The 23,772-nt window shown below is 60.6% G+C and overlaps 10 protein-coding genes across 10 annotated transcripts; 5 read left to right on the top strand and 5 right to left on the bottom strand.

The window, feature by feature from the left end:
• Positions 1 to 39: 39 nt before the first annotated feature.
• On the bottom strand, positions 40 to 1,243 carry EHS24_002874 (uncharacterized protein; the record flags this gene model as incomplete). Its single annotated transcript, XM_028618594.1, has 3 exons — positions 40 to 678; positions 771 to 1,002; positions 1,041 to 1,243. The coding sequence occupies 3 exons, from the start codon at positions 1,241 to 1,243 to the stop codon at positions 40 to 42; spliced, it is 1,074 nt and encodes a 357-aa protein (XP_028472961.1).
• A 174-nt stretch (positions 1,244 to 1,417) lies between these two features.
• On the top strand, positions 1,418 to 2,146 carry EHS24_002873 (uncharacterized protein; the record flags this gene model as incomplete). The annotated part of the gene is made up of 2 exons (XM_028618593.1): positions 1,418 to 1,830; positions 1,873 to 2,146. The coding sequence occupies 2 exons, from the start codon at positions 1,418 to 1,420 to the stop codon at positions 2,144 to 2,146; spliced, it is 687 nt and encodes a 228-aa protein (XP_028472960.1).
• A 766-nt stretch (positions 2,147 to 2,912) lies between these two features.
• On the top strand, positions 2,913 to 5,236 carry BRF1 (transcription factor TFIIIB subunit brf1; the record flags this gene model as incomplete). Its single annotated transcript, XM_028618592.1, has 7 exons — positions 2,913 to 2,924; positions 2,977 to 3,038; positions 3,087 to 3,202; positions 3,246 to 3,296; positions 3,359 to 3,564; positions 3,614 to 5,135; positions 5,190 to 5,236. The coding sequence occupies 7 exons, from the start codon at positions 2,913 to 2,915 to the stop codon at positions 5,234 to 5,236; spliced, it is 2,016 nt and encodes a 671-aa protein (XP_028472959.1).
• A 1,023-nt stretch (positions 5,237 to 6,259) lies between these two features.
• EHS24_002871 (uncharacterized protein) lies at positions 6,260 to 8,145 on the bottom strand (the record flags this gene model as incomplete). The annotated part of the gene is made up of 5 exons (XM_028618591.1): positions 6,260 to 6,286; positions 6,340 to 7,289; positions 7,451 to 7,579; positions 7,654 to 7,685; positions 7,892 to 8,145. The coding sequence occupies 5 exons, from the start codon at positions 8,143 to 8,145 to the stop codon at positions 6,260 to 6,262; spliced, it is 1,392 nt and encodes a 463-aa protein (XP_028472958.1).
• A 681-nt stretch (positions 8,146 to 8,826) lies between these two features.
• On the top strand, positions 8,827 to 9,783 carry LEA1 (U2 snRNP complex subunit; the record flags this gene model as incomplete). Its single annotated transcript, XM_028618590.1, has 4 exons — positions 8,827 to 8,844; positions 8,908 to 8,928; positions 8,989 to 9,028; positions 9,092 to 9,783. The coding sequence occupies 4 exons, from the start codon at positions 8,827 to 8,829 to the stop codon at positions 9,781 to 9,783; spliced, it is 771 nt and encodes a 256-aa protein (XP_028472957.1).
• Positions 9,784 to 10,150: 367 nt separating this feature from the next.
• On the bottom strand, positions 10,151 to 11,710 carry EHS24_002869 (uncharacterized protein; the record flags this gene model as incomplete). Its single annotated transcript, XM_028618589.1, has 5 exons — positions 10,151 to 10,323; positions 10,752 to 11,102; positions 11,200 to 11,301; positions 11,522 to 11,537; positions 11,636 to 11,710. 5 exons carry the CDS (start codon positions 11,708 to 11,710, stop codon positions 10,151 to 10,153), a joined length of 717 nt encoding a protein of 238 aa, XP_028472956.1.
• Positions 11,711 to 12,443: 733 nt separating this feature from the next.
• On the bottom strand, positions 12,444 to 13,999 carry EHS24_002868 (uncharacterized protein; the record flags this gene model as incomplete). Its single annotated transcript, XM_028618588.1, has 2 exons — positions 12,444 to 13,364; positions 13,955 to 13,999. 2 exons carry the CDS (start codon positions 13,997 to 13,999, stop codon positions 12,444 to 12,446), a joined length of 966 nt encoding a protein of 321 aa, XP_028472955.1.
• A 1,186-nt stretch (positions 14,000 to 15,185) lies between these two features.
• EHS24_002867 (uncharacterized protein) lies at positions 15,186 to 16,383 on the top strand (the record flags this gene model as incomplete). Its single annotated transcript, XM_028618587.1, has 7 exons — positions 15,186 to 15,228; positions 15,268 to 15,305; positions 15,380 to 15,461; positions 15,584 to 15,797; positions 15,884 to 16,124; positions 16,187 to 16,229; positions 16,334 to 16,383. 7 exons carry the CDS (start codon positions 15,186 to 15,188, stop codon positions 16,381 to 16,383), a joined length of 711 nt encoding a protein of 236 aa, XP_028472954.1.
• A 1,046-nt stretch (positions 16,384 to 17,429) lies between these two features.
• EHS24_002866 (uncharacterized protein) lies at positions 17,430 to 20,726 on the top strand (the record flags this gene model as incomplete). The annotated part of the gene is made up of 3 exons (XM_028618586.1): positions 17,430 to 17,920; positions 17,971 to 20,371; positions 20,442 to 20,726. The coding sequence occupies 3 exons, from the start codon at positions 17,430 to 17,432 to the stop codon at positions 20,724 to 20,726; spliced, it is 3,177 nt and encodes a 1,058-aa protein (XP_028472953.1).
• Positions 20,727 to 20,942: 216 nt separating this feature from the next.
• EHS24_002865 (uncharacterized protein) lies at positions 20,943 to 23,725 on the bottom strand (the record flags this gene model as incomplete). Its single annotated transcript, XM_028618585.1, has 3 exons — positions 20,943 to 21,045; positions 21,106 to 23,399; positions 23,489 to 23,725. 3 exons carry the CDS (start codon positions 23,723 to 23,725, stop codon positions 20,943 to 20,945), a joined length of 2,634 nt encoding a protein of 877 aa, XP_028472952.1.
• Positions 23,726 to 23,772: the final 47 nt, after the last annotated feature.

Here is a 23,772-nt window from a genome sequence, read left to right as displayed (position 1 = left end):
CATGGCTGCAGATACAAAGTCTCTAGATGTACTGCATGCTTAGGCGATGCCGGCGTACGCCATGCCGATGAGGTTCTGCCAGTCCCACTGCTCCGGCTTCTCGCGGAAGTCGGAGAGCGCCTGGTGGCGCTGGATACGCTCCTGCTTGGCCTTCGAGTCCTCGCCGGGGACAGCAAGGTTGGCGCAGTAGAAGCGCTGGAGAGCAAGGGCCAGGAGCTGAGCCTGGGGCTGGGCGAGGAGGAAGCCCGGGTTGTCGAGGCTGCCGTTGGGACCCTTGGCAGACTCGGGACTGATCTCACCGCGCATGAGGACGGTGTTGTGGCTGCGGGCGAGGTCCGAATAGAAGGTGAGGGTGAGGAACGGCTCAGCCCACTCGCCGGCCGACTTGAACTCGGCGAGAGGGGTGAAGATGACGCTGGCGACAGGAGGAAGGGGGCCGTTGTTCTTGACGTCAGGAGGAGGAGTAGGCGAAGGGTGGAAGAGCCACTGCATGTAGAACATTTCAAAGGCGTCGCCACCGTCGCTGCTGTCGCGGGGAAGAGGAAGGACAAAGAAGGGGTTGGCCTTGGCGACCTGGAGCATGGACTCGTAAGTGGGAGTGGGGAGCGAGGCCGAGAGGAACGAGTTGGCAAGGGTCGCGTGGGTGGTGTGGTAGGTGGTCCAGATGTTGGCAATCGCCTGAGCATCGTGGGGGGTCATGAGAATGAGAGGGAGGTTGATAATGGAACCGAGAGGCTGAGGTTAGTTGACGCACCGCACGCATAACTCACCTTGACACCAGCACGGTCACCCTCTGCTTGGGCAGCTCGAGCAGCCTCCCTCTTTGCTGACAGGTCCTCTGCCTTCATATTGGCGGCCGCCTTGCGAGCAGCTTCCTCAGCCTCGCGCTTAGCCTCGGCCTTGGCAGCCTCCTCCTCGGCCCACCGCTGAGCATTGATCTTGGCCATAACACTTGGGGCCTTGACCTTTTCTTTCAGCTCGTCAAGGTCAGACACGCCCTCACTGGTTGTCAGTTACCAGTTAAAAGGTCCACAACTCACGCAGCAGCCTTGTTCTTGAGCTTGTCGCCATACTTGGCCTCAAACTCCTTGCGCTTCTTCTCGACCAGCTCGCGAGGGGTGATCTGCTCCTCCAGCTTGGAGAGAAGGTCCGAGCGAGCAGCCGTAGAGCTCAGTGCGCGAGTTGGGAGACGCGAAGACGACGCAATCGAGCGCGGGAGACGAACGAGGGACGAGCGAAGCATGGTCAACGCAATGGTAGAGTGGAGAATGGTCGCAAAGGATCATGCAGTCATGACCATCTCATAGGTGCCTTGACTTTTGCCCGACTTTTGACCCCGCCTCCACTTCGATCCATCGTCAGGATCTTGTGCAGTCTTCACGTCTCATCAACAACAAACGCTTTCATCTCACCCACCATGGCGTCGCAAGCACAGCTCTTGCCGTCGCTCTACGCGCTGTTACCAGCAGACCAGCTGGACCTAATGCTGTCCCGCCTCTCGCTCCTCGCACTGCACGCCGAAGGCTATCAAGTCCGTGACGACGTCTACCTCGCAACGCACCCCGTCATCCCAGGCCAAAACAGGACACTTCGCCTGCGTGCACGCCGCCGTCGTCGCCGTCGTGTATCCATTGGCAACCCCCGGTGGTCAGGAGTCGTCGAGAACGCCGACCGTCCGGAAGGATGGGCCTACTCCCTTGCCTGGGTCTCGCCTCCACTGTCGGGCCGCGAGCACTCGGAGATGCGCACCCAGGCGTATGTCGGACTCGACGTTGCTGGTATGAGCCAGCGTGAAGACATTGAGAGCTTTGTCGAGGCTCTGGGTTTCAAGTGAGCTCTTGAATGGGCATGTACCTTCAGCTGACACTACAGGCACTCTCACACCTACTCGCGTAATGGCCACCTTTTCCACATCCCCGTCCCCGGCCAGACGCAACACACGCTTCACCTGACCATCACACGCGTGTTGGGTACCGATGACAAGCACGTGGACCACTCGTCTGAGCCCTACCTCGTCCAGCTCCAGCCTGGGCGCCCCGTCGGCGCTGTCGCTCCTCGCGGAGAACTCAGTCTCCAGGACATGATGCGCGTCATGCAGGATGTGTCCAGTCGTATCGACGGTCTCGAGTGGGAGACTGGACGATGAGGAGGATTTGGACGAAGCGCAAGTGACGAGAGATAGAGGCTAGAGGTCATGATGGCCCATGATGTATGTAACAAGTTGACACCTTCCCTGTCCAACGCCGTTCCCAACCCCGACGTCCTAACGCCCTTCCACCTGGTTGCTCTCCTCGACGCAAGCGACCAGGCTGCATGGTTTCCCACAAGGGGCCTGTCCCCCTTATATGACCTTGAGCGGCTCGCTTCTTGTGAAGCAGCGGCCATTCTCGGTCTCGCAAGCGACCAAGCGATCAGACGACCCGAGGCGCAGTTGTATTCCAATTCTTGAGAGACCACGCCTCATTAGGGCTGAGGACGCATTTTCTAATAATGCATTAGTACCCCGGGCCTTTAAAAGAAGGGGGATTTGCGCCGATCCGTAATTCGCCCGATTTGCGTAGTCCTACACTCGCCTAATGGATAGCGCCCCCGCCGTCTGGTGCGAGGGGGCTGGCTATTTGCTCCCGCGTTCAGTCCACCAGTGTTCGACTCCCACACATCCTCCCTCGCTCCCTCCGTTGTTTAAAATTCAAAGTCCCCTTGGTCCACTCCCATATCCCATCCACCACCCATCCGGTCCACCGCGACTGCTATCACCTACAGAACCCCTCCTGGCCACCGCTAGCTCCCCTGCGATAGCTACACCGCACGGGTAGCACTCACTCGCCACCCCCGTCTTCCTCCTTTTTGCCCCCCTCCCCCACCTCCTCGTCGTCACTGCCTCTCCTTGCCACCCTACTCCCTCCGTCACCATGGCACCTCCCGTGAGTGTCTTGGTCCAGCCCCCCTCCACCTCCACGCAACTAACCTCCCCAGCGCGTCTGTCCAGGATGCAAGTCGAGCGACATCAAGACCGACTACTCGGCCGGTAACGCTGTGTACGTAGTTCTTTGAACGACGAGCATGAGCTATTACTGACTGCGCAGGTGCCAGAACTGTGGTCTCGAACTCGAACAGGGCATTCTCGTCTCCGAGATTGGCTTTGCCGAGGGCTCGGGTGGCCGTGTCCATGTACAGGGAACCTTTGTCTCGCACGGCTCCAGTATGTTTGGCTATGCTGGTCTTGATCCAAGCTGACAATGTAGCCGGTGGCATTCGCGGCAACGGAGCGTCGGTTGAACACATCAAGGAGGAAGGTGCGCCCCCCTTTGGGCAAACCAAAGCCCCTTGTACTGTCTCGCTAACAGAATCTACACAGGTCGCAAGCGTATCCAGCTCATCTGCTCGCAAATGGGTATTCTCCCTTCGGTCCAGCGTGGTGCCCAGCGTTTCTACTCGCTCGCCGTCGACAACAAGTTCAACCGTGGTCGCCGCACAGACTACGTAGTCGCTTCGTGCATCTACCTCTTCTCGCGTTTTGAAAAGGATGCGCTCATGCTCATCGACTTTTCCGAGCGTCTTCAAGTGAGTTGGCCTAGAACCGTGGAACACATAGCTAACCGCCCCACCCCAGATCAATGTTTACGAGCTCGGTGCCACTTATCTCAAGCTCCGCTCCGCTCTCAACCTTGACCAGATTCTTCCCGAGATTGACCCGGCCGTGTACAACATTCGTTTCGCCAACCGCCTCGACTTTGGCAACCAGGCCAGCGTGGTTGCTCGCGACGCCTCACGTCTGGTGAAGCGCTTCAAGGCCGACTGGATGACGTCTGGACGTCGCCCGGCTGGTATTTGTGGCGCTTGTTTGGTCATTGCCGCCCGCATGAGCGACTTCCTCCGCACACCAGAAGAAGTCGCCCAGGTCGTCAAGGTGTCTCCTTTGACGATCAAGAAGCGTCTCGTCGAGTTTGCGCAGACTGCCGCGGCCACCAAGACTGTCGAGGAGTGGCGGTCGCTCACCGATGCCGATCTGGAAACTCCCGACCAGGCCGAACTGCCTCCTATTATGAAGAAGGAGAAGGAGAGGCTGGAAAAGGAGCGCATCAAGCGCGAGCGTGAAGAGACTGCCGGTGCCGAGGCGGCCGAAAACGCTACTCCCACGCCCAAACGCCAGAAGCGCAAGGCGGACAATGCACTCCAGGACGCTGCCGACGACGTTGACGGTGAGGATGGTGTGGCGGGCGAGGACGGCGAGGACGAGACCATGGATCCTCTGTCCAAGGAAGACTACGTGGTCGACATTCAGAAGGCTGGCGACAACTCGACCGATGCCAAGGCTGTCCGTGCTCGAGAGAAGCGTCAGCTGCTCTCTTCGATGCGCAAGGCCGACGGCAAGGACGACGACGACGACGATGAGGAGGAGCTTGTAGCCATTGCCGACGAGGACGGCCAGGAAGACGAGGACGATACCGCTGCCGACGACAACCCAGCCGTCTTTGGCGGCTTCCGCAACATTCCTGCCCCGCCCGACTGGAGCGACAAGAAGGCCGTCTACGCGTACATTGAAGAGCACTTCTTCCACGACCAGGACGCGCTCTATGGCGGCAACAAGCCTGCCCTGCACGCCCGTATCGACCGCTGGTTGCAAGGCCGCACGGCCGAGGAGGTCATTGGCGAGATGCGCCGCGTCGAGTGGGCTCACCACGAGCGCGAGTGGTTTGCCAAGCACCACCACGAGTCGCAGTTTGAGGACCTCGACGACGACGAGCTCGACATGTACTGGGTGATGGACGACGACGAGCGCCAGGCCCGCGCCCGCATGTGGCTGTCGCACAACGGCAAGTGGCTCGAAGAGGACAAGGAGCGCCAGGAGAAGAAGGCGGCCTACAACCGCGCCCACGGCATCGATCCCAACAAGCCCAAGTCGAAGAAGCGCCGTACGGGCGCCGGCCCGGCGCGCAAGGGACCCTTCCCGTCGGCTCGCGACGCCATCGACTCGTTTGCCACGCAAAAGAAGTTTTCCAGTCGTATCAACATGGACGCCATCCGCAAGCTCGGCAGCGGCAGCATGGCCCTCCCGCGCGCGAGCCAGTACGCTGGCTTGCAGAGCATGGGCGACGACGACAAGTCGGACGATGGCGATGAGGGCTACTACAGTGAGCTACACTGTCCGCCACGAAATCCTGGGCCAACAGCTGACACCATCACAGATGAAAAGTACGATGACAAGGCCGACTACGAGGAGGACGACGAGTAGATGCCCTTCCCTTCACACCAGTACCAGTCACTCATCCAGCACCATGCTCGCCACCTACATACGTTTGTATAATAGACCCACACTCACACACCACACCGGGATGTCCTTATTTTTGTAACTATGTACCATGTCATCCATGCAGTGGACGTGTTCCATGCACCAGTGGCCAGTGGCCAGAGGCGAATGTCGAGTAGCTCGCGCGAGTTGAATTGCCTCGTGCATCGTACAGCGTGTAATGTTGGTACAGGCAGGGGGAAGGGGCAGCGGGAGAGGGGCTGTCGCCACAAAGAGCAGCGCGTCGTGTTCCCTTGACCCCCCCACCCCCCACCGCCCCTGCCCCGCCCATTGATTGCCACTCTCGGCACTGGTGGTACGTCTCAGAAACAGAAACACGCGGGCGGCGGGGCGGCGGAATAAGCTCTCGGATCTCGGGTTTTCTGTGCCAATGTGGCAGCTGGGCAGCGTTTCATGTGATTGGCACCAAACTTACGGCACAAAGCGTTTACGAGGACACGCGTCCACGCACCGAGACATGCTGTATCGCGCGCGATCCCGCGCGGTTCAATGTGTCTGGCCCCCGCTGCTCGCGATGCTTCTGCTCTGCTCCTGCTACTGCTACTGTGCAACCCGGTCGCAATCATACGTTATGTGCATTTCCGTGTGCGCGCAACGCCCGCCAGACAGGCTCGCAGTATGGAGGCTGGCCGGACAGATAATCCGCGCGACGCGCTTACGCTGACAAGTTCATAGGTAGGTTAAGAGGGAGTTAAGAGGGTCGTTAGGCGCGAGTGGGGTGTTGGTTCGCAGGAAGGGCCCGGGGTATCATAGGTAATCGGGAAAGGGTTGGTTTCGAGAGCGCGAGGTTGAGAGAGAGAGAGCGAGAGAGAGAGAGGGAAGAGAGGCAACGGCCAGCGCTAGTCGCTCGCTGGAGGGTGGACAAGATACGAGGGAGGACACGGAGCAGACGGGAGAGAGACGAAGTGAAAACTAGAGCACGGAAACTAGGGTGGGTCCGTGTGCGGTTTACTTGCCCAGGCCGAACCGCTTTTTCTGTAAACCAACGTTAGCGCCGCTGCCTTTCCGCCACGTTTGCTGTAACGTACCGAGCCCTTCTCGGGCGTGAGCGGACGGCCGCTCTCGATGCGCCTCTTCTTGTCGTCGAGCTCGAGACGCTGCTTCTCGAGGGCCTCCTTCATCTCGCGGTGGCGGGCGTACAGCTCCTCCTCGGACTGCTTGAGCTTCTGCTCCTTCTCCTGCACCTTCTGCTGGAAGACCATCTTCATCTCGGCCTCCATCTTGGCGAGCTTCTCGTCGTGCCTCTTGCGCTCCTCGGCCTGCTTGGCGGCAGGGTTGGTCTCCTTGAAGACGCTCTCGTCCTGGGTGACACCCATGGCGCGGAGCTTCTCGGACCGGTAGTCCTCGTACAGCACGTCGTTGGTCTTCTCGCGGAGCTCCTCCATGTGGGTGCGGACGAGCATCTGGCGGAGCTTGACAAAGTCACAGTGCTGCTCGTTGTCGACCTCGATGACACCCCACGGGTACGAACGGCCGCGAACGTTGCGTCCGTCGGGGGCCTTGACGACCTGGTCCGAGCCGACGACGGCGAAGGGGATCTTGCGGATAATCTCCTCGTTCTCCTGCGCAGTCTCGTCGTCGTCGCGGTCGTACATGGGGGGGCTGAAGATGTTGATCTCGTGGTGCTCAATGTCGGCGAGGACACGGCGCTTGAAGAGCTCGACCTCCTCCTCGGTAAGGGTGTCGGCCTTGGCAATGACGGGGATGAGGTTGACCTTGGTGTGGAGGCGCTTCATAAACTCAATGTCAATGGGCTTGAGGGCGTGGCCAGTGGGCTGGATAAAGTAGATGCACGCGTGGACACGGTTGTCGACCATCTTGAGGCGGTTGACACGGTTCTCCTGCTCCAGGTACGCGTCGTAGCGGGCCTCAATGTTGTCGAGAATGGGCTTCCAGCAGTCGTCATTGTTGACAAAGTCGCCGAAACCGGGGGTGTCAACGACAGTGAGCTTGAGGCGGACACCGTTCTCCTCAATCTCTGCGGGCGGCGAGTCAGTTTCACGTTTTACGCAGACACCACAGCAGCGGTCCATGACACGACAGCGCATTGGCGGCGGCGCAGGTTGGCGTTCCTGGCACTATACCGCGTATGGCAACCATCCCCAGACCACTGAGAGAGCTCAGCTCCCTTGCACTCACCAGCAGCAGTGCTCTGGATCTCGACCGTCTTGCCACGGTCGGTTCCGGGCTCGGGCACGACCTTGGGGGGCGAGAGGGTGGTCTCGAAAATGGTGTTGATGAGAGTAGACTTGCCGAGGCCGGACTCGCCTGCAAAGGGTCAGCACGGGCCACCATGTGCGCGGTCCGCTCCCAGAAAGAGGCGGAACACTCGGACAACGCACCGACAACCATGGCAACAAACTGGAAGCCGCGCCTGTGAGGGGAAATGGTGGTCAGTATACATGATGGTTGATGGGGGTGCGAAGCGGGGGATTGCGGTGGTGCACACACATTGCACGCGCAAAAGGACACACGACATGTGTCGCGCGTCGCGAGGGAAATGTGCCCGCCCACCCACCCCCGAGCCACTTTGGTGGCCCGCGCGCGCGCATTCTCTTGCAGCGCGCTCATGCAGCTCACCTGACACTGCGACGGTGAACCTGGTTGGGGAGGTTGGAGAAGCCGACCCAAGACGCGAGGGTCTTGCGGATCACGGCTGGCTGGGGGGAAGCGCCGCCGTTGAGGCCCGAGAGGCCGTTGGCGGAGCCGTTGGTGGCCGCGCCATTGGTGTAGACGTCGTCCTGGTGCTGCTCCTGCTGGTCGACAATGTCGTCCTGCTCGACCTGCTCGGTGACGCCGTTGGAGGGCTGCTCGTAGGCGTAAGACTCGTCCATTTGGGGATGAGGGAGTGTGGGGGATGGATGGGGAGGAGAGGGGGAGGTTGGTGAAGAGGAAGGGGGGAGGATGGAGAGATGTGTGAGAGAGGTGGTGCCGAGGTGGAAGGACACGCTGTGCGAGAGGGGACGACGGCAGGAGCGGGCAGCGAGGACACGGGACGACCACCGCAGGTGCACGCGCGCAGGGCCCACAAGTCGCGTCTCGTGGGCAGGGAGCGCGCGGGGAGAGAAGGGGAGGGAGGGCAACGCGGGATCAAATTTCTCCCACCCGTGTGATGAGCATGGGCCTCCACAGGCATTACGCAAAGCATTTTATATCCGCCACCCCGTTAAAATGTTGAGGGGGGTTCATTAGAGTGGGAGGCTATGATTATATGTCCTAATTGGGCTAATGTCGTTTCCTAATGTTTCAATTCTGCCACATGCCCGTATCGCCGTTCTCCGTTGGCTGAGGCACCTGCCGGAGCTGGGTGATGTTCAAGTTGCTATACACACGCAACAACAGTAAATACACCGGCCGCAGCATACGACATTCCCGCCATCCCAGACGCACAAGGCAAGCTCTAGACACCACAACACACGAGCTGCATACAGTGTCGTGACATAAGCCCTCTGAAAACCCGATCCACGGGACCCCTTGTCTAGCTCAAACGACCCACCCATCAACTAGTTGGCATCATGAGGCTCACTCCCGAGGTACGTTACACATGCTGCCACCATTGCGTGCCACTACCGTTCTTGTGTACTGACTGTCTACAGTTTGTGTCCAGGTCCCAGTCGGTTCGTACTACAAGGCTTGTTCGAGGCTGCGCGCGCGTGTACCGGTACTGATGAATGTAGCACCTCAACCCGCTCAAGGAGCGTGAGCTCGACTTGCGAGGTGAGTATCGGCGTCTTCCTTGAGCAGCCTTGCGCCTTGACTATCTTGCTCACCTACTCGTAGGACTTGCCATTCCCGTGATTGAGAACCTCGCGAGCCACCAGGGCACATACGACACGCTCAACCTCACCGACAACTCGATCACTGTGCTGGGCAACATTCCGCTCGCTACGCGTTTACAAGCGATCCACGCTGCCCAGAACCAGATCTCGTCCATTGCCCCCTCGCTGCCGACCCAGATTCCCAACTTGGTCACATTGGTGTTGACAGACAACGCCATCTCGTCTCTCGCCACTTTGCTTCCTCTTGCCGACTTGGCAAACCTGCGAAACCTCGTGTTGCGAGGCAACCCCGTGACCGAGCACGAGCACTACAAAGAGTTTGTAGTGTGCAAGGTCGCGCGCGGCAAGCTGCACACGCTCGACTATGAGCGGATCAAGGACGAGGTCCGCGACCGCTCCCGCCGCCTGCTCACCGACGCCGAGACCGGCCGGCCAAACGAGCTCGCCAACAAGCTGTCCATCCCCTCGTCGTCGGCCGTTCCGGGAACCACGGCCATGTCGGCCGCTGCAAAGGCTGCGGCGCGCGGCGCGGCCGCAGGCGACAAGGGCCGCCTCATGACCCCCGAAGAGAAGAAGCGCGTCCTCGAGGCCCTGACGCGCGCGTCCACCGCCGACGAGGTGCGCAAGCTCGAGCGCATGCTGGCCGACGGCCTGATACCCGAGGGCGAGAGTGTGGCTGCCATCACCGCCTGAGTGGAGGCAGTGTGAAGTAGCGCAGCGTGCGAGAGCGGGGAGGTACGACGGTTTCTGGCGGTCGCAGGTCTGGTCCGAGGACAGAGTTGGTTGGGGTTTGGGCTTGGTGGGAAGCCTCTCTGATATGATGAGCAGTACAGGTAGAAGGGTACTAGTAGAATATGGTAGCACACATCGGTTGGCATGTTACAGCGCTGCATTTGTCTTGTCCGCGCCCAGGGGAACCGCCCTGGGAGCTTTATCTATGGGGGGGGGAACAAGGGGTATCAAGAGGAATGGGTGTGGGTGGTGTGCCATTCTACAGCCGGCTCACGAACCCGTCCCCGTCCCCATCCCCGTCCTTGCCGTTGTCGACTCCGGGTCCTGCCTACTTGAGCGCAGCCGCGAGCCAGGTCTGGAGGTCGGCAATCTCCTTGTCGCACGACGAGTGGCCCATGCCCGGGTACGACTCGAAGCGCAGACCGGGGCGCGCAAAGGCCGTTCCTGCCGGGAGGCGGGTGAAGCCGAGCTTCTGGAGCAGCTCGACCGACTCGACGCCGTCTGTGGGTTGTGTGTGAGCGGGTTGTGTGCGACGGGTTGGTGAGGAAGGGAAGGGGCGATGTGAATGGGACCGACAGAACGTCCCATTTCCAGTCGGTCGTGCGCTTGGCTGGGCCCAGCTGAGATGGGCACGACATCCCTTCGCCAGCTGTGGCATAGACTTGCACCCAGCTGGGACACAGGGCCGCCATCGCCTCTCCTCACTAGCCACAGTCGTGATCCACACTGTGGTGCAAGTCGTAACAGACAGTAACCGCATATCCTCCAGCTGGAATGCGATGCTGACAGCTGGGTGACGGTGTTACGCCGCGCGCGGCGCCGAAGAGCTTCTGCGCTTCGCGTCTAAACCAACCAACAGCGCTCCCTGCCCCCCCCCCCCCCCCCCCTCCCCCCTCTCACTCCCAAAGACACTTTACACCGACACTCACACTTGTACTGCACGACCTGGTCGTCCTTTCCATGGCCCCAGAAGTACGCTGCGTCCTTTGCGTCCTTGTTTGCCATGTCGCCGACCTTGTGCGCGAGGGGCACCCACGTCGAGAGCGACACGTAACCACCAAGCTTGCGCTTCGTCGTCAACGCAGTCAGCGCCGAGATGGCACCACCTTGCGAAAAGCCGCCAAGGACAATACGGTCCTCGGGGATACCGGCGTCGACCTCGGCCTGGATGAGCGCGTCGACGGCAGCGACGGCGGCGAGCATGCCGGCCTCGTCCTCGGGACGCGGGGAGACGGAGCGGTCCAGCGTGAAGATGTCAAACCAGCCGGGCATGCGCATGCCTGAGAGAGGGCTGTCAGCAAAGCGGAGACGAGGGGAGAGGAGGGCAATGGACAAAGTAGTCGATGACGGTCCATTCTCAGCCGTGCGCGTACTCACCGCCGTTGAGGGTGATGGGGATGCTGGGCGCGTGAGGAAGCACCCACTTGACGTTGGGCAGCGAGTGCCACAGCATCTTGGCGACGGGGAGCCATCCGTGGCCTGTGTGGTGAGATGTACAATGGCGGTAGCGTAGTCGTCAAAATGTCAGCAAGCACGGACGAGGCGGAGGCGCAGCGTGGGGTCAGGCCGTCAGCGAGTCAGAGAATCGCGAGATACAAGTCGAGAGTGAAGCGTGGCCGTGAATAGCGCAAGGGCACGAGGGAAGGGATGCGTCAGCAAACAAACACCGCACGCACGCCGCATCTTTATCAGCACGTACCGCTGTCACCGAGTCCCTAGCACGTCCGTCAGCAACAAAGGACACGTACGGGTTGCGCGCACCCAGCCAGCTGCTACTGAGAAGAAGCCTTGACCAGCTGGACTCTTGACTCACGTGGAGGAAGATGACGGTGGCGGTGTGGGCCTCCTTGGGCATGATCTTGAGGTGCTTGAGCGGAGCGCTGGCCATGCTGACGGGCTGGGGCTGGAGGTTGGCTTGGGAAGGAGGAAGAGGACGAGTGTTGGCCTGGGGGGAGGTCTTCACAGTCGTCGCGGTGGTGCGAGAGAAGGTGAACGACGAAGAGAGGTAGGTGTACAGTAGGGCCGCAAGGGAGAGCGCGGCGAGGATGCCGAGGAAGGTTGGACGCCGAATGGTGGAGGGTAAAAGAGCAAGAGGATGGGACGGAAAGGAGGAATGAAGATGAGCTGTAGTTGGGTGTATTAGAGGGCGCGGAGGCTCGATTTGGCAGGTGCGGGGCGGCGTCTTCCTTTCACGACCTAATGGGCGGGGACCGCTGTTCCCGTCAGGTTGTGCCTCAATCGATCATGTTCTGTACAGAGCCCCACATTCTCCCAACGCCTGCACGTCATGAGGACATGGTGACGCTCCTGGCATGCATGCGGGCGATGCAGAGACATTCTGACGGACAGGAAATGACGACCGGCTCTGTGGCGTTCTTATTATGTCTGTCCGAGAAAAAGAAACAAGCGAGAGTTATAGGCATTCATTCCGACAGCGCCAAAGGGGGTATAAAGCGAAGAAGGAAAGATAGAGATAGGGAACCTCTTGGATACAGAGTTCCCAAGAAAGAAATAAACAGTCCGTAAAGAGAGGAAATGAGAGAGAGGGTAAAGATACATTGTCGAAAGGAGCCGACCAGGCGGGGGGATTCCTGGCGCCTTTAAAACCTCGCTTTGTTTGTTTAAGCGACCATGATAAAGGCGACGGCACCGGCGACAATGGCGCCAAAGGCGGGGAGGGCCTGGCGACCAGCGCCCGAAGCGGTGGCGGTGGAGACACCGGCCTCGGCGTTGATGGCCGAGACAAACGACGAACCACAGGTCGAGCCAATGGCGGACCAAAGGTCAGACTGGCCGCCGAGGATGGGCGACGACGAGAGACCGGGGCCGTAAGGGGCCTTGTACTCCCACTTGATGTACGAGACGAAGATCTCACGGGTGCAAGGAGTGCAGAGGGCGGACGAGGCCATCGAGGGCTGGAGGAAGAGGAAGGGGAGGTTGGTCGACTGGTAGGTGGTGGCGTTGGGGGTGATGATCGTGGCGAGGTCGGAGGTGGCGGCACGCTCAAAGCCGACACGACGCTTGAGCGAGGTGACGTACTGCGAGAGGTAGCTGCTGGCGACCGAGATGGCGGCGGTCAGGTCCGAGGTCTGGGCAACGAGGCTGGTCGAGTTGGAAACGGCCTTGTTCGAAGACGACGACGAGGTGGTGGTGTTGGAGGCAATCTCCTTGACACAGTAGGCGCCGGTACCCGAGTCCTTGGAGCAGATGGCCGACTGGAGGGGCGAGAAGACGTAAAGGACGTCGTAGAGCTCGAGAACCTTGGAGTTGCCGGCCTGCAGCTCGGTGGTGCACGCACCCCAGAAGTTGTTGAGCCAAGTGCGGACAGTGGCGTCGTCACATCCCGACGACGAGACACAGAGGGTCTTGAGGGCAGCGTCGACCTGGGCCGAGGTGGCAGCGGTGCTCGCGGTGGGCGAGAACGCCGAGGTGGCAGTGATCAGGGGGTTGATGCACGACTGGAGAGTCGAGTTGGTGTCGAGGGTGGTCAGGAAGGTCGAGCAGCCCGACGAGATGCCCGAAGGGATAAGCGACGAGGCGGCCTGAGCAATGTCAGCATTTGCGCGCCATCACGGCATATAGTAACACATCGCGGACAAGAGCAAGAGAGCAAGCAAGAGCAAGGAGGTTGTAGCCGAGACGAGACGCGGTGATGGGCCCAAGCGTATTGTGCGCATGGACCATCACTTAATGGCGTCTGATCGTGACCAAACCTGAACTGCGCGCTGGCGGGAGTGCATGTCCTTGGTGCCAAGTCCATGTATGCTTGCCACCGCGGATCCCCACAGAGGTCTTTCTCAACACCGCTGGGCGGGCGTTGCGACCAGGACGAGCCTGTGACTCGCATGCACACGACAAAACGGCACGGTGACTCGCGCGGACGACACAGAACGTGTTGTCGCGTACGAGTGAGACAGGCTGAGGAATGACACAGGGGGGGAGGTTGAACCCGCTTTCTCGCTGTTCCCTCTCTCCCGCCCACGCCACGCGACCACCCCCGGTGCGCTAACGCCTCCCTGCGCCTCTAGCGACGCGGCACGCTGGTGCGTCGTGCAGCGCGCACAAATGGTCGTTGTCGGGCATGCTCTCAATGCTCTTGCAGTCGATGGAGGTCGAAAGGCGGCGGACTCACGTTGGCGCCGACGGCGGCGAGGACAAGGGCGGCAGCGTACTTCATTGTTGGTTGGCTGGCGGTTGAGCGAATTTGAGTTTAGTCAAGTCCGTGTTTGTGTGTGTGTGTGTGCGCGCAGGCGAGGTGTGCAAACAAATAGAGCGAGTGTGTCGTCCAAAGGATGGTGGTGTGCGCAGTCGACGGAGAGAGGTCGAGAGGGGGGAGGATGGAGGAGGTGTAAATGAGGGTGAAGGAGTGTAAAAGAGTGGAAAGAGAGTCGAGTGATGGTGTTGGTCTGTGGTGTGTGTGTCTGTGTACTGGGTGGGGTTGGGATGAAAAGAAACGAGGGTGGTTGTTGCAAAAGGGGAAGAAGGCGGGCGAGCCGTGGGGGGGGAGGGCAGAGGCGGCCACAGGCGGGCGGGCCGCGCAAGGCCGCACCAAAGGGGCACGACCCATGGACCAAACCATGCTGCTGGTCCTGTGGCCTCTGGCCTCACGCGTCTAGCAGCGTCTATAGCAGCGACAAGCATGAGCCGTGCCGTGTGCCAGTGTCCTTGATGGCGCCCCCACCGCCCAGAGCCGGGGCAGCAGCCAAGACGAGAGCCCGGTTGCCAGCCAAGAGAGCGCCAGAGCGATGAGACCGCCACGCGCGGAAATAAGGGACCCATCCAGGAAAGAAGGGCCCGTCCAACAGACCACCCCCGTCCTGGCGGGCCCACAGCGCCAGAGCGCCAGAGAGCCCCGGCCGGCGCCAGAGAGAGAGCGGCGATCTGCACACACACGCTCATAACGGGCAACGAGAGGCACCCAGACACCCCGGAAAGCTTTAGCCACAACGTACAAACCTCTTGGCCCCTATTGCCAGTTACGGTATATACACACAGACCCCCCCATTTCCTCGCGCTAAAGAGAACACCCCCCCGGGTCATTTTCGTTCCCGAAAAGCAACATCGAAAGAGAGCAAGAGGGGCCTGTTCTAGAATTTAACCTTCTTCCTAATAAACCTCACAGGCACGCCTATTAATTAGGCATGCAACACAGTTAGGCTTGCTGCAAACCAGTATAGACGCCCACGTGGATTTGATTCCGCTACCTCCACGCCCCGCTGCCGGCGGTACGGGTCGGAGGCAGGCATCGGCCAGCCCGCATGCACCGGTCCGTGCACCGAGCATGGTGACGATGGTCATGTTGTCATCTTCCTTGCCTCCTTGCCTCCTTCCCTCATCATCTAATAGATTTATACATCACAACAATGGGTCTCCGTCGCATGCCTAGGGTCTACCTCATTCGCCATGGTTAGCTTACACTTTGAAATCGTTAGCTGACAGCCGCAGGCGAGACCGAGTGGTCCCTCAATGGTGAGCTTGCCGTTGTAAACTAATGTTTGGATAAGCTGACATGCAGGCCGTCACGTACGCTACGACCCTGTGCTATAGCTTACACCAGACTGGTACCACCGACATTCCCCTCACCGCCAACGGCGAGCGTATGGTCGGCGAGATGGGCCCGCGCATGGTCGGCCAGGACAGTGAGTTGCCGTCTTCCTCGCATACTCTTTAACATGCACACCTTCCCCTCCCCCTACCCTGGTGACATGAGCTGCAACCTCCTGGAGATACGAGCCGCCCAGCTGACAGTATCCTCCTCCAGAGCTGATCCACCCGGAGCAAGTCCGCCACATCTTTGTCTCCCCTCGCCAGCGTGCTCAGCGTACCGCGCAGCTCATGTTCGCCGAGAACCCCCTCCCCAACTGCGTTGTCACCACCGACCCCGAGGTCGCCGAGTGGGACTATGGCAAGTACGAGGGCATGTTGACAAAGGACATTCGCAAGGAGAAGCCCAACTGGGATATCTGGACCGATGGGTGAGTCGTGCGCTGGAACAAAGCTGGAACGAAGCCGGTGCCAACAGCCAGCCGCGTGTGGAGCTTCTCCGCTGACTTGTGCCCAGCTGCCCTCCCGGCGAGACCCCCGGTGAGAGCCCCGAGCAGATGACCGCTCGCGTCGACCACGTCATTGCGCGTATCCGCGAGATCCACGCCCAGGCCACTGCCGAGTCCAACTCGCCCGAAAAGGTCGAGCACTCGGACGTCATCATCTTCAGTCACGGCCACTTCACCCGCTCGTTCATTGCCCGCTGGTGCGACCTGCCCATCACGGCTGGCTACCACTTTGCCGCCGATGCCGGAGGTGTGAGTGGCGTTTAACAACAACAACAACGGGGCGTAAGGAACACTGCTGACATGATACACAGCTCGCGGTCCTCGGCTATCAGCACAGCTCGCTCAAGGAGCCCTGTGAGTACATGCCCCGCCCCGCCCTGTTCCTCCCAATGGTTCCTCCAGTCGGAAATGGACGGCGATCCCGGAAAAGAATAAACAGCAACTGACGCATGGCGCAGCTCTCCTCGGTCTTAACTGGTACACGGAGGAACAGATCCGGGGCAAGTAAAGCCGTCAGTTCCGTCGCGGGCACAGAGTTGGCCAATGGGACCCGGGGGCATGCCCGGGCACGTCTGGTATTATTTCTTGTTCACTCTGTTTCTGCATGTGCGTCATGGAAGAAAAAAAATGTTGAAAAACGGTTGCCCGCCCTGCCCAGACAACGCCACGAGATGGATTGGGTTGGCCGAGAGTACAGGTGCAGCGGGTTATCGGGGCCGATAGAGACGAATGACTGGCATGCTGGGTCTGTCGTGCGGGTGGAAGCAAATTTCCCACTTATCAGATTACAAAGACAGCGCGCAAACGTCCCTAACCGCCACGGGACCAACTGTGGCCATGATGCAAAGCAGAGGGGTCCCAACTCCACTGCATACTGGCACAAGACATAGTTTTTGTCTCTGTTAGATCTCTGCGGCATGCGTGTACAGACCAGAGTTGCATAGACAGAACATCTTGTGCGTTATGCAGCAGATCAGCAGACGAAACGGGCGATAGAAATGGCTGGTGCAGGCTGTGAGCTGTGGCAAATCGGCCGACGGAAGCAAAATGTAGACTGAATCGCGCCTTTGGGAACCATGCAGCAGCCCCCCCACGCTGCGCGGCTGCGCCGGTTCAGCGGCGAGAGGGGCGACGACTTCGGTGAGCGACGGGGTGCATCCGTATCTCTTCTTGCTAAGCCCCCGCATAGCCATCTCTGTTTTGCGCTTGCATACTCACACTCGTCCTCGAAACACACCAGACGGTTTGGGCCGCTCTGCACCAGAGTTCATTCGCCTATATCACGTTACTGGCCTACATTGTGGGACGTGTCTCCCGCCCTCCACCCGTTTCACGCTCCCGGCACTTTACGCTTGGAACCCGCCCTCGTCGTGCTCTGCGCGCAAAAGGTACGACCCACCCACCAAGTTGACCTCGCGACGGACGGCAACGACCGATCCATCTCGTGCTGCTGATCGCGCCTGCTTCACGTCTCTCTACACTCTCCACAGCAACAACACACGCGGCCCCCACCTTTGATCGACACCTCACGCACCCCCACGCCCAACATCCACGATGCCAGCGCTCCTCACAAGTAACAGTGGCAGGCGGCGACGCACCTCGTCCGTCTCGGACGTTGCCTCGGTCTTGCTCAGCCCTATCCACAAGGTCCTCCAGTTGACCAAAGAGGTGACAAGCGAGCAAGACGACGCGCCGCTGTTGGGAGAATCGAGCGCCGCCGCACTGCTGCGCCATCACAACGCCCAGGCCGACGCAGAGCTGCACAACTTGAACCGTAACCGCGTCGAGCTGCGTATTGGCGGCATGACCTGCGGCGCGTGCGTCGCTGCCATCGAGGGCCAGATTGGAAACATGGACGGTATCCTCTCTGTCCAGGTCTCGCTGCTGGCCGAGCGTGCGGTCGTCGAGTACGACGCCGAGTACGTCGACGGCAAGGGCGAGCCGTGGTCGGACGGCAAGGTCGCCTCTGAGATTGAGGACGTCGGGTTTGACGCAGAGGTGGTGGCCAAGAGTGAGGTGGCAGCAGTGGAGCTCACAGTGTATGGGTGAGTAACCCCAGTCCTTTAAAGTGAACAATGTTGCTGACTCTCTGCAGGCTCTCGGACGACAGCATCGTACCCGACGTCATCAAGGAGACTGCGTTGTTGGCCGGTGTGACAGACGTCTCCCTCGATCCCCCCTACGACCAGCTCAGCTTCCTGCACACCTCGACCCTCACATCGCTGCGTGCCGTGGTCGACCACCTGGCCGAACGTTTCCCTCAGCTGTCATTCTTGCCAGCATCCAACGCCAACGCTACCCAGCTTGCCAGCTTGCAAAAGCACCACGAGACGCGTAAATGGCAGCGCACCTTTGTCCTGTCGGCCTTCTTCGCCATACCCAATTTCATCATTGGTATGATGCACATGTACCTCCCCTTTATGGGGTGGACACAGTGGAAGCTGTGGACCGGCATCTATCTCGGCCAGGTGGTCTGCCTGCTGCTCACCATCCCTGTCCAGTGCTTCTTGGCCAAGGGATTCTACATCAACGCATACAAGAGCCTCAAGCACGGTTCCGCCACCATGGACGTTCTCGTCGTGCTGGGCACCAGTTCCGCGTTTGCATACTCTGTCCTGGCAATGTTCTTTGCCATGTTCTCCTCGGACCCAGACTACATGCCCCAGGTCTTCTTCGACACGTCGACCATGCTCATCATGTTCGTGGCGCTCGGCCGATACATTGAAAACTTGGCAAAGGGCAAGACGTCGGCTGCCCTCACCGACTTGATGTCGCTCACGCCGTCGTCGGCGACCATCTACGTCGACCCCAAGCACATCTCGGACGGCGCGCCCACGCGCAAGATCCCCACCGAGCTCGTCCAGGTCGACGACATTGTGCTTGTTGTCCCCGGAGAGAAGATTGCCGCAGACGGTGTGGTTCTCTCGGGATCCACTGCCGTCGACGAGTCCATGGTCACTGGCGAGTCGTTGACCGTCACCAAGACGCCCGACTCGCACGTCGTTGGCGGCACCGTCAACGGCCTGGGTACCATTACCTTCCGCGTCACCCGCGCCGGTGCGGACACCACCTTGAGCAACATTGTCAAGCTCGTCGAGGAAGCGCAGACGTCCAAGGCCCCCATTCAGCACTTTGCCGACCGCGTAGCCGGTATCTTTGTCCCCGTTGTCATCTCGCTGGCCTTGCTCACCTTCTTTGCGTGGATGAGCATCGCCATGTTCAAACGCCACCTTCCCCCCGCATTCTACGCACCGGGCGTGTCCAAGGTCGGCGTCTGCCTCAAGCTGTGTATTTCCGTCGTGGTTGTCGCCTGCCCCTGCGCGCTGGGTCTCTCGACCCCGACAGCTGTCATGGTCGGAACCGGTGTCGGCGCCCAGAACGGCATCCTCATCAAGGGCGGCCGCGCGCTCGAGGCGTGCAAGGGCGTCAAGCGCGTTGTCCTCGACAAGACGGGTACCGTCACCATTGGCAAGATGATCGTTGCCGACCTGTGCTGGGCGTCCGCCCAGGTGCCCGTCACCGAAGCCGGCCTGAGCAGTTCCCAGGCTCTGAGCCTGACGACCGCCGCACCTCCACTCCAGCGCCACACTGTTCTCGCGCTCATGTCCCTGTCCGAGTCGCGCTCCGAGCACCCGCTCGCCGTCGCCGTCGCGTCGTACGGCCGCGAAATGATCTCGGACGCCGGCCTGCCCGCGCCCTCTGGCGAAGTCGTCGCATTCGAAGGGGTCCCTGGCCAAGGTATCGAGGCGTTGGTCAAGCTGCACGGCCACGAGGAACGCGTCCGCGTCGGAAAGGCAGAGTACGTCCTGGCCGAAAAAGGCGGCGAGGGCATTGCGAACCTGCCCCCTCGTCTGCAGCGGTTCAACGCCGAGCAAGGCGAAGCGGCATGCACGGTCGTGTTTGTCGCCGTCGTGCGTAACGGCGAGTCCATCCCCGTCCTCGCTCTCGGCCTCAACGACACCCCCAAGCCGACGTCCGCCCAGGCCGTCGCCGCCCTCCGCGGCATGGGGATCAAGGTCACCATGCTCACCGGCGACAGCGAGGCGACGGCCAAGGCCGTGGCCCGCGCCGTGGGTATCGACGAGGACGAGGTGTATGCCGGCGTCTCGCCCAAGGGCAAGGCCGTGATTGTGCGTGAACTGAGCCTCGAGGGCGGCGTCGCCATGGTCGGCGACGGCATCAACGACTCTCCGGCCCTCGTCGCTGCGTCCCTCGGCATGGCCCTTGGGTCCGGCACGTCTGTCGCCATCGAGGCCGCCGAGGTCGTCCTCATGCGGTCCGACTTGCTCGACGTCGTCGCCGCCCTCGATCTCGGCAGGTCCATCTTCTCCAAGATCAAGGCAAACCTCATCTGGGCCACGTGCTACAACATTCTCATGATCCCGCTCGCCATGGGCGTGTTCCTCCCCTGGGGGGTCCACCTGCACCCCATGATGGCCGCGCTCGCCATGGCCTTCAGCTCCGTCTCGGTCGTGTGCAGCAGTCTGACCCTCAAGGTGAGTAGAGTATTCCACCGCTTGTTTTTTTTTACCGTATACTTTGACAGGAACTGACGCTGTTTCTCAGTGGTGGCGCCGTCCCGCGACCGCCATCGCCCCCGGGGAATACTACGAGGCCGGCGGCCTGTCGCGCGGCTGGGCCGAGACGCGTGCCGGCAAGGACGCGGCGATCGCCTCGGCCAAGGAGTTTGGCCACCGCGTCGTCGGCGCGGCGCAGCGCATCCCCGCGCTGTCGTCGCTCATTAACCGCTCGCCGCTGGCCAGGTTTGGCAGGCCGGCAATCACCATTTCGGCAGAAGACTACGAGGCCATCCCGCTCACGGACGGCATGAACGATAGGTCCCCCGTGTAGATAGATGGGAGGGATAGGGAGAGGGAGAGGGAGGGGTGTGTATTTGGCATTTTCGCATGTTCATGTATCGGGTTCTTTTCTGCAAACTCGTGGCCACAGAGGTGGTTACAATCTTGGGTGCATCTCACAAGTTGGATAAATGGGTATCAAACCCAAATCTCGTTCTCTCACTCCCTCCCTCTCCTCTCCTCAACACCTGTATTTCTCTTATGGACTCTAGTGTTGGATGTTGCCCCCGTGGCCCCACTTCTCCTCGAGGTAACTCGTCATCCACTCGTACAGCTCCCGGTTCGCGCCGCGGGTCATGATCGAGTGTGAGCTGGGACACGGTTAGCACACAAAACAGCCTGGGTAAAGCCGCGTCCCGCATCATACCCACCTGTCAGTAAACATCCTCATGCGCCATCCGCGCACTTGGTCCTGGGTGAGCTTGTCCACCAAGCTGGCCATGTTGGCGAAGTGGACATTGTCGTCGCCCGTGCCGTGCGCGAGGAGGAGGTCGATGCCGGCAAAGTTGGTCACGTTGTTGACGGCAGACCGCACGTATCCGTCCGGGTTGGCCTCGGGCGTGTTCATGTATCGCTCCGTGTAGATCGAGTCATAGTACCGCCAGTCGGTGACAGGCGCGACGGCCATGCCGAGCGTGAACAGGTCGTGACCGGCCTCGAGCGTCTTGAGCGTCATGTACCCGCCATAGCTCCAGCCCCAGATACCCACGCGCTGGCGGTCAATGTACTTGCGCTTGATGAGTTCGCGGGCCAGCGCGAGCTGGTCCTCGACCTCCCAGTGGCCCAGGTCGTCGCGGATGGGGTTACGCAGTGCCCGGCCCTTGAAGCCTGTGCCGCGGCCGTCGATGCGCACAATGACGTACTTTTGCTCGCAGGCGAGGAACGAGTGCCAGTCGCGCTTGAACGCGTTGGACACCATTTGCGAGTATGGCCCGCCATACACCTGGATGAGCAGAGGGTACTTTTTGCGGCCCGACGTGTCAATGTTGGGAGGCAGGATCTCGATCATGTTGAGCTCGTACTCGTCCGTCTGGAGCGTCGAGCGCGTCTCGATGGGACGGTGGAACTCGGCCAGCGTGGCGTTGAGCTCGGCGTTGTCTTCCAGCATGATGTTGATGCCGTCCTCGCCCGTCTGGACGAGACGCTGCCAGGGGACGTTGGGGCCGCGGTACGCCAGGCCGTAGAAGCCAGCCTGAGGGGAGAAGAACGCGTCATAGTATCCAGGCTGGGACGTGTCGGTGAGCGCAATAGGTTCGGGCGTAAAGTCTTGGAGATTGTCCTTGGTCGGCAGGGCGACAGAGTACAGGTGACGGTCGATGGACGGGTTGGCAGCAACAAAGTAGACGATGCCCTTCTCGTGGTCAATACCCGAGATGGAGGCTACCTCCCACTCGCCGCTAGACAGCCAAATGGGCTCGGTGGCAGTGATGGGCGAAAAGAGAGCAATGTGGTCGTAGCCGTCGTTGGGAACAATGTCGACGTAACCACCAACGCCAGACTTGACAGGGATGACGTCCTGGCCGTGGTCGATCCATCCATCGTCGCCCTCCTCGCCGTCCTTGCCGAGGGTGCGGACCACCGTGCCCTCCGACTTGCCGGCAGTGAAGACGACGACCTTGCCAGAACGCGCCGCACGGTCAATCTCCTTGATCATGAGGCCGTCATCGGCGACCCACGCAACCTCGGTGATGATGCGGTCCGTCACGGCAAGCTCGCCGTCCCAGTGCAGGTCGCGCTTGGAACCAACCGCACCAGTCTCAGCGTAGCTGGCGAGGCTGAACGTGTGGACGGTGACGCGTGGCATGGCAGTGCCAGGCTTAGGGTAGCGCATGTCCACCTCAGTCGGGTATGGGTTGACAGAAAACGCGTCGCTGCTGGGGTTATAGTACTGGAGCTTGAACTCGGGCACCTCGCTCTCGTTGCTGCGCAGGTAGGCGACCTCCTCGGCATTCGGCGACCACCACATGGCGTAGTCGGTGCTGAACACTTCCTCCTCGTACACCCAGTCGGGGACGCCGTTGAAGACAACTGACGAGCCGTCATGCGTCACGCGGATGGCACGGGGCCTGGCAGCAGCGAGCTGGGCGGCAGTGAGGACGTAAAGGTCATTGTTCGAGACGTAGGCAATGGCGTGGGACACGGGCGACCAGCTGGCGTGCGTCACGGAGGGCATCACATCCGCAGGCGACGGCTCGTGTACCGGGAACGTCGCCTTGTCACTGAGACGGTGGACCCAGTAGTTGCCGTGGCTCGAGTGGCGCCACTGCTTGCGGTAGTCGGTGCGGAACATGACATACTCCATGTCGGCCGACAGGCGCCACCAGTCCCACTCCATGCGGTTACCGCTACGAGGGTCAACGACGTCGCTCGAGGCTACGAGGAGAATCGAGTCATTGTTCAACACGTTGTGCAGGATAATGTTGCCCTCGGGGTCGATCTCGCTGTACGTCCCGTCGTCGGCCTGCGCGACCCACTGGTGCGACTGGAAGTGAGGGCTGAAGGTGCCGTTGAAGACGTGATCCATCGTAATGTGACGATTGCCGCTCTTGACTGCAAACGAGGGTGCAGAGTAACCCGAGGCCGCGAGCACACCAATGGCCGCCGCGCCGGCGACGATGAAGATCAGGACAGCGAGGATCTTGCGCGAACGCTTACGGGGTCGGAGCTGGTATGTTAGCTACGGTTCGTCATGGCTATCGCTCTACCAGCGCTAGAGCTGCTATGCCAGTCATTGGTCAGCAACATGGCACTCACCCTGCGCGGCTCAACCACGAATCCAGGCTCCTCGTCCTGCTCTTCATCACGGAAACCGCTCTTCTCCTCAAAGGGATCCTCCTCTGCGATATCGCGATAGACGAGGTCGGATCCCGAACCGACAGAGTCGAGCGAGTGGCGCGGGGATGCACCGAGCGCGAGGGCACCTCCACCCCCCGGGGATGTTGGGGGGTAGGTTGGCTCCTCTGTAGATACGGGGTCGTACTGGCCCGGCATCGATGGGTTGAGAGGATGTTGTGTGAGAAGAAGAGAGGAGGAGAGAA

The sequence above is a fragment of the Apiotrichum porosum genome (genome assembly GCF_003942205.1).
Source record: "Apiotrichum porosum strain DSM 27194 chromosome Unknown scaffold_14, whole genome shotgun sequence".
NCBI classification, from domain to species: domain Eukaryota; kingdom Fungi; phylum Basidiomycota; class Tremellomycetes; order Trichosporonales; family Trichosporonaceae; genus Apiotrichum; species Apiotrichum porosum.
The sequence above is the reverse complement of the archived record's forward strand: the minus strand, read 5'-3'. Positions and strand labels throughout refer to the sequence as shown.